The 12,113-nt window shown below is 38.1% G+C and overlaps 3 gene segments (V, D, J or C); 2 read left to right on the top strand and 1 right to left on the bottom strand.

Moving 5' to 3' along the window:
* The first annotated feature begins 244 nt into the window (after window positions 1–244).
* On the top strand, window positions 245–1,584 carry LOC118805168. The segment is given in 2 exon segments: window positions 245–498; window positions 635–1,584. Coding segments are annotated over 2 exon segments (513 nt in total).
* Window positions 1,585–5,994: 4,410 nt separating this feature from the next.
* On the bottom strand, window positions 5,995–7,635 carry LOC118804835. The segment is given in 3 exon segments: window positions 5,995–6,320; window positions 7,261–7,401; window positions 7,608–7,635. Coding segments are annotated over 3 exon segments (495 nt in total).
* Window positions 7,636–8,020: 385 nt separating this feature from the next.
* LOC118804834 lies at window positions 8,021–8,676 on the top strand. The segment is given in 2 exon segments: window positions 8,021–8,238; window positions 8,375–8,676. Coding segments are annotated over 2 exon segments (513 nt in total).
* The last annotated feature ends 3,437 nt before the right edge of the window (window positions 8,677–12,113 follow it).

Here is a 12,113-nt window from a genome sequence, read left to right as displayed (position 1 = left end):
ATTTTATTAAAGAAAGCTAAATTACATTTTCAAATTTTAATATTTTTATCCATATTTATATATTTATTTTAGGATCCTGAACTAAACTCTTTATTACAAAAGGAATAAAAAAATGACTCACGTCCAGCAGAGAGTTTAGTTCCTCCACCAAAAATCCACCACAGTGATAGAAACTCACTGAGTGTCTGTACAAAAACCTTAAAGTCCTTTGCTGCAGCACTTTTGAGAAAACAGGTTTGATCCATTTTAAAGGTCAGTAAAATCTGTAGGTTTCTATAATGGACTAAATGTGTGTGGATATGAAGGAGTCTCTGGGTGAGAGCAGAGGAAGGACAGTAAGGTCAGTCAGTAGAAGAGAGGTTTTGCATGCTCACAGCTCCACACTCTTTAAGAGCGGTGAGTTCATCACTGGAGACTTCAGTCCTTTCAGAGCCCCTCACAGCACAATGATGACCACTCTGATCCTCCTGCTGACCACACTGGGCTTCTTTCCTCAAGGTCAGACTTTATTTATTTCTACAGTCTGGTGAAGTGCTGAGTCTGGTAACCTGCACTTTCCACACTGACAGTGTTCTCCTACAGTTTTGGAGGTTTTATTCATTCTCTTAGTTTGTGTTTGTTCTCGTTCCTTCAGTGTCCCACCAAGAGGTCCAGACTCCTGAGAGAAGTTCTGTTGAACCAGGACAGTCCGTCACTTTCAGCTGTGTTGCAAGTCGTGGGATCGGTTATGCCATCAGTTGGTACCAGTTGAAACCTGGAGCAGCTCCTAAACTGCTGATTTACACATCAAGTTATAGGGATTCTGGAGTTCCAGAGCGATTCAGTGGAACATACTCTGGATACACCTTTACGATGACCATCAGTGGAGTCCGGCCTGAAGATGCAGGAGATTATTACTGTATGGGTCACTATAATGGTCCAGTGTTCACACAGTGAAAAAGAGTCGTACAAAAACCTCCCTCAGTCAGACGCAGAGAAACTGCACTGCTGCAGCTGCAGCTACTGAACCACACAGTGTTACTAATATTATAGTTATTATTATTCAACTGTAGTTCTGTTTTTATTGGTCTTGATGAAAAGAGTGAAATGTTCTATCTTAACAGAAAATATTGTGTCTTTCAAGTAAAAGTCAAACTAATTCAAAGCAGTTCCCTGAACGGCACCAAAGGTAAGGCCCATGAAAAGATCCATAATGCAATTTTGTTGAAAAACAAGAAGGGTATATTTTAAATATAAAGAACTGTCAAAAAGTTAAAATAACTAATCACATTTGTTATATTTGCTAATTTTTTACCCTAAATAGATATTTATTTCCATTTATAAAGCAGTTATTGTGTTATAGCTATGAGCAGACACAGTTTGCTTCATCAGAGTGTATTTATTACTTTCAGTAATTCAACACTGACCTGAATATTAATTCACTTGAAAGCAGGGTGAACATTAAAAATACAGTGAACAAAATTTCTAATTTTCATCATTGATGTTCAATGAGAGCAACAGTGTCTGAATATTCCAACCCATGAATGTGTATATCGAATCTATAAAATATACAGTTCATAAGTTTATATATCATATACACAGTCACTGAGTGCATATATCACGTGTAATATATACAGTCAATGAGTTTGTATATCATATATATATCCAGAGTTGGGATAGCTACTGAAAACTGTGTAGTTAGCTACTTTCCCAAAATGTGTAGCAGCTACAATTTGGCTACTTTTCAAGAAAGAGTAGTGGCTCTTTTTTAGCTACTTCCAAAGCGCGACTGTCAGTATGTTTGTAAATCTCCACCTGACACACCAAACAAGCCCAACTGACGGTGTGAACAAGACACTGCATTTAATCATGAGCCAGAAAGAAACATATGATTGAAAAGCTGCAAATATACAAAAAGATCACCAAAAAGTGAGTTTAGGTGTACAATCAAACTTACACAACCAAAGATGTGATAACCAATAAAAATTTTGACTAAGTAAAGGCAAAGTCAATCATTCCAGGTTTTCCTAACAAAAATCAGCAGACTGTTGGTCACACAGCGACGCAAACAACCTCACCCAGCTCGTAGCTACGGAAATGGCAAAGAGAAAAATCTAAGACGAACATCGATCATTTGGAGATAAATGGACTTGTTTGTGTTTATAATCACTCCAGCTGAATACACTTAATCTACAACGAGAAACTGTCAAACACTAAGTTGTGAAGTCGCTTCTCTTTCGTCGTCTTCTTGTTCAGATTTTCCCGTTCCACCTTAAATGGTGCAGCAGTACATTCTGGCACCTCAGGTACCATTTAAGGAGGAACGGGACAATTCGAACAAGAAGCTGGTGAATGAGAAGCGACTTCAGCCTCGTAAAAAGTCGAATGTTGAGAGACATTTTACAAGAAACTCTACTTTCACAGAAAAGTTTCCTGACTGAAGTGCGAGAAAAGCAGCTATAGCTGAGCTAAAGGTTCAAGCAGAGCAAAGTAAGTCTGCATTTTACATCAGCACATACTGAGACATATTTACAGTCATGATGGTAAAACAGACATAAAATGTTGTGGCTCCCGAGGTGGTTTCATTGTTGTTGAAGGGACAAAATTGTTCTTCTTAACATTTTGGTTGTGACCCCTGAGCTAAGCCTACTCGTAAGGGTTGATCAGCGTGTGCCCGTTTTCTCAGACTGTCCGCGGCTCAGTCAGGGCTGCACAGTCACTACCAGCCCAGTTACCGACCACATTCTATGGTTCAGATTTTGTGTGGATCGACTGAAGCCGGTAGCGAGGTTATAGCAAATATCACTATAGCTACACAAAACTTTGTAGGCGCTACAGCTATTAGCTACATTTCATAAAACTGTAGTGGCTACAGCTACTAGCTACAAACATTTGTAGTTAGCTACTCCCCCATCCCTGTATATATCATATACAGTCACTGAGTGTATATCAGACATCAGATTTAAAATTCTACAAAGCCATAAATAGACCAGCCCCCTAGCTGATGAAATGGTCAAAACTCAATCTGTACCTTGAACACTTAAAGCTTCAAGTACTGCTCACCGCCATCCTTCAGGAAGCATAGAAGATGAGTGTCAGGACTCTTCTCTGTCCTGGAGCCCAGTTGGTGGAACGAACTTGCTGTCTGAACAGCGACTCTCTCACGGTCTTAAAATGTAAACTGAATCAAAGTACTTTTGGATTATATTGCACTTATGCTGTGTTTAACTCTGTATCTTTCTAAGAATCAGCTCTGGCTTTTGTTTTCTGGCAGTATCTGAGCTCAGGGGTAGTTTGGACTCCACCTATTCATAGTTGCTAGGATACATTTTCAGTGTGGACAACAAAGCAGTTTTGTAAGTCAGTCTGTACAAGAGCATCTGCTAAATGCCGTAAATGTAAATATAAACATAACATGAAGTTCTGCATCACAAAGCACTGATGTGATTTATCTGCTGCTGTAACAGCAAAAACTTTTTGAGCCAACCAGGAGCTGAGCTTTAAACACTGAACCAGCATCATGTTCCAGTAGAACAAAGGAACAATGGACCAGAAGTTTATTTTGTCTTATACTCTCAGGTTTTATATATGGTCTGAAAGCAGGTGCAGTCCACTAAACCTGACTGTTCTCAGAAGCCCTGCCCGGAGGTTTGGGTGCTAGTTAATTGCAGTGAGTTCTGCTGTGGGACAGAAATTTGACCCTGTAAGCTGAAACTTTGTAAGGATTTAAAAGATCCTGGCTGCTCTGAATGTTCTCCTCACTTCTCAACTGAGTTAGGAAGATGCTGTAAAGACACAAGCACAAGCATGTTTCAGAGAGCTGGAAAGAAGAATGCGTAGAGTGAAGAACCACATCTTGTTCTTCTGGTGATGTTCACTGAGGTTCTTGTTTATTTGTGTTTTATGAACATTGAGATCTTGTTTTACACAGTGAGAGTTTCCTTTATTACAGTAGCAGAAACAGAGGAGATGATGGAACCACATGAAGCTGTGTTGGACCATTTATTATCATTTGTGAAGCTGTAACAATCTCATGAGTTGTGTTTGGAGAAAGTCACTCCAGGATCAATAATGATTCCTTCTTCATTGGTTGATAACCAGTGATGGAAATCCCCTCAAACTCACACAGCTGTCTCAGTCTCAGGGGGTTTGGGTGTGTTTGAGATGTGAAACTCAGATTTGCATGAGCAGAACGGCTGATGAAGATCAGAGCAGCACTGTGGAGCTTCTGCAACTTCAGCACGACTTTAATAAACTAATTTGAATACATTTTCAGTAATTGTTCATCTGACAGCAGTTTGACTTATTTACAGGAATAGTTTGTGAGCTCATTCACATGCAAACAATCTATCAACTTTCCAACACATTTACAATAAACAAGTTTTAACTATTTAAACCATCGTTCAAGTTTGAAATCAGTGTTTTTAATAAAATAAAACTCATTTGTTGAAAATACCTGCATTAAAATATTTTGGTTGTAGAACTTTACATCTTCACAGATTTCAACTAATTAGTGGGAAGCTGTAAATAAAAATGCAGAAATACTAGATGTGTCCTCAGTAATGATTTGAGCTGTAGAAGATTCTAAAATGACTGGGGAAGCTGTAGAACATCAAGAATTTAGTTCTAATAAAATTAACATCTAAAATGCCTCATATCTGAAATGTGGTAAACACAACCCTGGCAGATAGCTTATCAAGACATTACTATTAATTAAGGTCTTCGGTCATTAGGTCTGAGGGGAAGTGGAAAAGTGTCCTGTGGTCTGACGAATCAACATTTGAAATTCTTTTTGGAAATCATGGACACTGTGTTCTCCGGGCTAAAGACCATTCAGCTTGTTATCACTGCACAGTTCAAAAGCCAGTATTCCTGATGGTAGAAGGCGGCATTAGCGCACATGGCATGGGTGACGTGAACATCTGTGAAGCACCATTAATGCTGAACGATATATATACATGTTCTGTCAACATATGCTGCCATCCAGACGACGTCTTTTTCAGGGAAGGCCTTGATTATTTCAGCAAGACAATGTCAAACCACATTCTGCACGTATTACAACAGCATTGCTCTGTATTAAAAGAGTCTGGGTGATAAACTGTCCTGCGTGCAGTCCAGATCTGTCACCACTGAGAACATTTGGCGCATTATGAAATGAAAACTGACAAAGGAGACACTGAACTGATGATCAGCTGAAATCCTGTATCAAACAAGAAGAGGAAATCACCCAAAATGCCTCATGTCTGAAATGTGGTAAACATAACCCCAGCAGATAGCTTATCAAGACATTACTATTAATTAAGTAAACAGAAAAATCCAAAAAGTTAAAATATTAAATGAATGATCTTAAAATACCATCTAGTCTGTAGATTATAATATTTCAGTCTTTTCTTGTACATAACTTATTACTGAAAACAATAACACTAGTTAATGTGGAAAGTGATTCCAGTCTTTCTAATAATAGTTTACCTAGTTTTGATTGCACTGTTGTTGATTAGTTAGGGGTGATCTAGTGATTCATCTCTAGTCATTAGTTCTCTTTTTATGTCATATTTCATTTAAACATTGTCATTGTGCACATTTTCCTTCAGCAGTGACCACTGAAATTTGTTAACAAGCAGATGTTGGACAACAGTGAAACTGTCGTAGGCCATTTTTTTCTGATTTTACATCACTGAGTCTGGGTCACTGTAGCTGGTTAAACGCCCCCTTGTGGACAGTCCTTTGTATGCTGTGTAAATAATTCCAGATCAGACTGAAACAGTGAAGTTTGTAAAAGGTTTTATTTTGCAGACACGATTAAAGCAGTGAATGGAAGTGAAGTTGAGGATGAAGGAGAAGATCTGAGATGGAGCTGTAAGATGATGTAGGAGCTGCTGTCAGCAGAAACACTCGTACACACTGCAGACTGATGGAGAGTGTGTGTGTGTGTGTGTGTGTGTGTGTGTGTGAGAGAGGGTGTGTGTGTGTGAGAGAGAGGGTGTGTGTGTGTGTGTGTGTGTGTGTGTGTGTGTGTTAGTTCTCGATACACTGCTGTGTGTTCAGACTCTTCTTCACTGCTGTGCTGGAGTCGTGACTGACCTCACAGCTCACTGCCCTCGTCTTCCTCCACTGGTCCTCAGTGAGGGTCAGCGTGCTGCTCCAGCTGTACAGGCCGTTTCCCTGCTGCAGCATGCCGGGGCTGACCACCACACCTGAGCTCCACCTGCTACCGTCCACCTTCCAGCTCAGTGTCCAGTCTGAGGGAAAGCCCTTACTGACCAAACACAGCAGTGTAGCCTTCTCCTGCCGGAGCTCCTCACTGGAGGGGGGCAGCAGAGAGAGGGAGGGCCGAGTGACACCTGGACACACCAGAGAGAGAGAGAGAGAGAGAGAGATGAAGCTGCAGAAGTTTCTGTTCTCTCAAATAGTCTTATTCGGTTCTGTCAGTCATTCTTTTCACTTCCTGTAACAGGCTTCATGTTCATAAAGCAGAACAGAACACAGCGCAGCAGCTCATCAGAACTAACAACCTACAGGCTCTAATAATTAAATAATAAACAAGAAAAGATCTTTTTAAACAAAATATTTAAAACAACAATCAGTAAAGACTAAAAACATTTTGCAAATCTTTGAATTACGAGTGCAAAAAGTTTTTATGGGACAGAATAAAAATACATAATTCATTATTTACAGATTATTATACATTCTAAACATTACTTTTAGCCTGAAAGTCACCTTTAATTTCTCCTGTTTTAAATTCCATTATGAAACAGATCTAAGAGTAAATCAACAATTTTATAATTTTCAAATTTATCTATGAACAGCATAACAGAAACTAATGCGTAATGTTTGCATTTTATCATTTATCTAAAGTTAGTTTTGGGATTGAATATTTTTCTACAATATACTATTTACATTTAATGCTTTATTTAAAAAAGATTTAACAAATGTTTATATAACAAAAATTCCATGTAATGTGGAGTTCAATATGTGTAAGTCTATATGTCTGTAAAAATAGTTCTTTAAAAAGTTAAGAATTATTCTATCATGAAAAAGTAAATTAACAATTTCATTAAAAATGATTTTTTTAAACTGCATTGACAGAAAATGAAACAAACCAATAATATACTGACTAAACGGCACTAAGAAAAATTACTTTTATAAAATGTACAGTTAAAATACTTCAAATAAATAAATAAACACTTAAAGTTATACCTAAATCACGGTGTGTATTTTTTAAATCTCTATAATGTCCTTATGATTTTAAATACACTATAATGAGAATAAAAATTGACTCACGTCCAACAGAGAGTTTAGTTCCTCCACCGAAAACGTACCACAGTGATAGAAACTCACTGAGTGTCTGTACAAAAACCTCCTGCACTGAAACTGCACTGTTTAACTCAGAGAAACCCAAACCTTCTACAGGATCTCCATCATCTACAGCAGTTTACAGGAGCACAGATCACACTCACTACAGATGATGGTTCCAGCTCATAGTTTACTGTTCAGTTTATTATCTACATTAATTTCTGACTGTAGTGATGTTGAATCTCTTTCCTGCAGAACGCAGACCTTTTTCTGCTCTCTTGATCAGCAGGATTTCCTCAGTCGTTCAGTTCAGGAGATCAAATAATCGCTCTTACAGTCTGACTCTGCACTTACGTCCAACATTCGGTTTGGGTCTTCCATCAAAAGTCCACTGCAGTAAGTTAATCTTATTAACTGACCATCTAAAAACAGCTGAGCCAAACTCTGGAGGGACAAACTGATCCAGTATATCGCCGGTTCTTGGAGGAACAACAGATTCTGAACATTTCTAAATGTTTTCCTGATGATGAGAGAAACTGTTAATTTATGGAAAATTAAGAAATTTGAAGATGAAACATTTCAAAGTGAATAAACAGTTAAAACACTTTAAAAAAGAATCAAAACACAGAAATATCAGAAATGAAAGCTCAAAGTTCTCGTTCTAATGGTGATCTTTGTGCTGCAGCACTTTTGAGAAAACAGGTTTGGTCCATTTTAAAGGTCAGTAAAATCTGTAGATTTCTATAATGGACTAAATGTGTGTGGATATGAAGGAGTCTCTGGGTGAGAGCAGAGGAAGGACAGTAAGGTCAGTCAGTAGAAGAGAGGTTTTGCATGCTCACAGCTCCACACTCTTTAAGAGCGGTGAGTTCATCACTGGAGACTTCAGTCCTTTCAGAGCCCCTCACAGCACAATGATGACCACTCTGATCCTCCTGCTGACCACACTGGGCTTCTTTCCTCAAGGTCAGACTTTATTTATTTCTACAGTCTGGTGAAGTGCTGAGTCTGGTAACCTGCACTTTCCACACTGACAGTGTTCTCCTACAGTTTTGGAGGTTTTATTCATTCTCTTAGTTTGTGTTTGTTCTCGTTCCTTCAGTGTCCCACCAAGAGGTCCAGACTCCTGAGAGAAGTTCTGTTGAAGCAGGACAGTCCGTCACTTTCAGGTGTGTTGCAGATTATGGGATGGGATATGACATAAGTTGGTACCAGTTTAAACCTGAAGCAGCTCCTAAACTGCTGATTTACACAACAAGCAAAAGAGATTCTGGAGTTCCAGAGCGATTCAGTGGAACATACTCTGGATACACCTTTACGATGACCATCAGTGGAGTCCAGCCTGAAGATGCAGGAGAGTATTACTGTATGGGTTACTATGAGGGTCCACGGTTCACACAGTGAACAAGTGTCTAACAAAAACCTCCCTCAGTCAGACGCAGAGAAACTGCACTGCTGCAGCTGCAGCTACTGAACCACACAGTGTTATGCAATTCAAAAATAACAATCTTTGTTTTAGTTTCCTTTGTTGTTTTTCTTCAGATAAAGGAAACGTCCATGTCTAATTTAAACTTCTTTATATTATCAGTAACCACTTATTGTGGTTAAAATCTTACATATTTTTCTTTCAAAGTGTGTGTTTAATTCAGCAGACACTCTTATCCTGAGCAACTCAGTTTGATCATTTTACACAGGTAGGTGAAGGTGGTGTTAGGAGTCTCACCTAAAGACTCTCATTGGTAAAGCGTTTGTCCAGGTGAGGGATTAAACTCCCGTCTACAGCATGGAGGACAGAAGTGTTATCCACTACACTATACCAACCACTAATATTCTAATATTAAATTTTAAAACAATAAATGCTGACTGTACTGATTTAAAGCATATTGACAGTTCAGTTATATATATATATATATACACTGTTTAAACTGTTTATATTTAACTGTTTAAACTGTTATATATATATATATATATATATATATATATATATATATACACACACACACACACACACACACACACACAGTTTAACAGTTTAAAACAGTTCTGTGAACAGAATCAGAGGTAAACAATGAAGAAGTCCACAATGTCAGTAATTAACAAAGTGTTTATTTTGGTGTGATGCTCGCTCCACCATATAAGAATCATCTTTGTGCCAAGAAGCTTTCAGGAAACCCAGCCCTGGTCATTACTGGTTTAATATTTTCTGGAAGTTGATTTCAGCATTAAATAACATTCAAAACATAGTATTTGGAAGATGTTACATAAACCGTAGGCTGACAGATGATCTTATTTTGTTTGTTTCTGCTAAAATAAAAACTTCACTGAATTCTCAGTCTTAACATATAAACTGAATGTGTTCAGTTTTAGGCCATCTAAGTATGCCACTGAAATCTTCAAAAGAATCTTTGAATACTGTCGGGACTAAGTGCGATTCCCGCTTACAGAGCCCCGACATATGTATAATTAAACACTATTGTTCTATAGCTATATTTCAGTTCTTTAATAAATCTGATTGCTTGTTCTCGTCATAAACGCAAAATAAAATAAAGTTCAGTCAAAAATAAAAGAAAGTTGAATAAAAGACTTCAGCCATTGAGTTCTTTTGGAAGGAAGAAAAAGACCCTCTTCTTTATTGAGCTTCAGGTGGCAAGATGGCTTCCGGACAACCAAATGCAAAATACATCACAGAAACATCCTTTTTTATATCCTGTTATATCCTCCCTCTCACCTTTTCTCATTTCACTTTGGTTCCCATTATTTCCTAAGTCTACACTTCAGTTGGTAACCCTTATTTCCAACCGCACCTGTCCTTATTTTTTAAAAACTTTCCATGCTCAGCTATCCCAGCTGCCCCCATTCTTCCAAGGCTACCAGTTAACTCGTGCCTTATTAAACTGGTTCCAAAACTGATTATGACTGGTTCCCTATCAGCTTACCTCACTCTTTGGGGGTCAGCTTGCCCTCACAACAAAGTACACTGGCTTCTAGATGCTTCTGAACTTCAGGGACTTTCCCATGCAAAATCCCATAACCTACACACAGCAAGGCCTATCCTTAGTGAGAGGATTAATACACTTTTTTTAATCAACTTTTAAGCATATAATTATGGATTTCTTATTGATTATAATAGTAATATATTACTTACAATACCACAATACCTTAAAACCAAATTAAAAAAAAAATCTAAACTCCAACATAAACTGCTCAGTTCAGTTAAAATTATTTTTTCTGAAGTAGTTCTGAACATTGCTGGTATTAAAAGTTCTGAAAAGTTAAAAGTTTTGTTTTATTCTCATGTCTTTGTTTTCCTATGAAGGGCCACCCTGATGGTTCTCCCCAATTAAGAAGTCTTGTCAACTGAGCTAAAGTGTAAGCCAAGGGTGACAGTAGCAGGAGAAACTCACTGGGAGCATAAGAACAAAACACTGAGAGGAACCAAGACTCTAAAAGAGAACCCATCCTCCTCTGGGCTGCACCTCATAGTTCAGTTAGGATACCAGTAAACAGGTTTACAGGGAAAATTAAGCAGGCATCATACAGAGGAAAGATTCAATGGTTTTAATGTTAAAACTCAGAAATCTGCCAAAAATGATATACTATTGATTATGACTAATAGAGTTTAGTGTGTGTGAAAAACATGATTACAGATTCTAGAACTGATGATAAACTGTTGTTTGACACTGGCCTGGATATAAATATGTAGAAAACATCTTCACTGCTTTGGGAAACTGTTAAAATGCACTGTCTTTTTTGTATTTGTGTGTATTTTACACAGTACAAGCTGCCTTTACTGCAGTTGTTGAGGAAGATGTTGATGGTACCACATGAATCTATGTTTAGACGTTCATTATCATTTGTCTGAAGGTTTGTGCAGACCAACTTTTCGGAGTCTTCAGACAGATCTTTATCAGAATATTGAAACTATGTGAAGGACGTTCCTGCTTCAAAAGCTTGACTCTCATGTATTTACCCTTTTCTACCAGTGCATCACTTCGATTAAGTGGGAAATGCAGTCTTCCATGCGCTCACGCTTAAGTCAAAATGACCCCTGTCTGGATAAAGACATTCATATGAAATGGCAATTGATAATATGTAAGAGGGCAAACAAAGAATAAAGTGCCCCAAAACTACTTAAAAGCCAAAAACAAGGCTTAAAGAAAAAACGGCTCCAAGCCATACAAAAAGAGTTTGTTCCACAAAGAGCAAACAGATGAAACATCAAGTCTACCTTCCTCTCATCACAGAGGAAATGTCTTTTCTTTTCTGATTATCTTTTATTTCACTTTTCTATCTCAGCCTTTGTTTGAGTACTCTGTGAGGTGTTTCATTTCATTCGTTGAGGTGTTTTACTCACTTTGCCTGTGCTTCCCAGCACAGCGGTAACTCCTCAGACCGCCAATCAGTACATTGGGGGTTCGAGTCTGGCTCTGACCCACCTCAACCCCCAGGTGAACAATCACTCCATCACCTCATTAATTCATTTCAGACACTTTCTCACGGGTTTTCCTCTCTCCACTTGGGTCCGACTCCCTGCCGTCTCATAACAAGATTAGATTTCATCTTAACTTCAAATCATAAGACAGGAACGTTAGAGTGTTATATGTTAAATATTTAACAGTTAACTTAATTCTGAGTTTGGTTCAGTGTACCCGGTTGACACACCCTTGTGGACGGCTCTGCATACATTATATATCTTAAAAGGTAACTCACTTCTGACTCTGAGTCAGGTACTCATTTGATGTGTGGACAGTCCTGTGTACATTATATATAGAAATATATAAGCTACTGGATTTACTGCTGGTAAAAAGACAGTCCTACAAAACTGGATCACACCTGGACTT

Source organism: Colossoma macropomum, unplaced genomic scaffold (assembly GCF_904425465.1).
Source record: "Colossoma macropomum unplaced genomic scaffold, Colossoma_macropomum, whole genome shotgun sequence".
Classification (NCBI taxonomy): domain Eukaryota; kingdom Metazoa; phylum Chordata; class Actinopteri; order Characiformes; family Serrasalmidae; genus Colossoma; species Colossoma macropomum.
The sequence above is the reverse complement of the archived record's forward strand: the minus strand, read 5'-3'. Positions and strand labels throughout refer to the sequence as shown.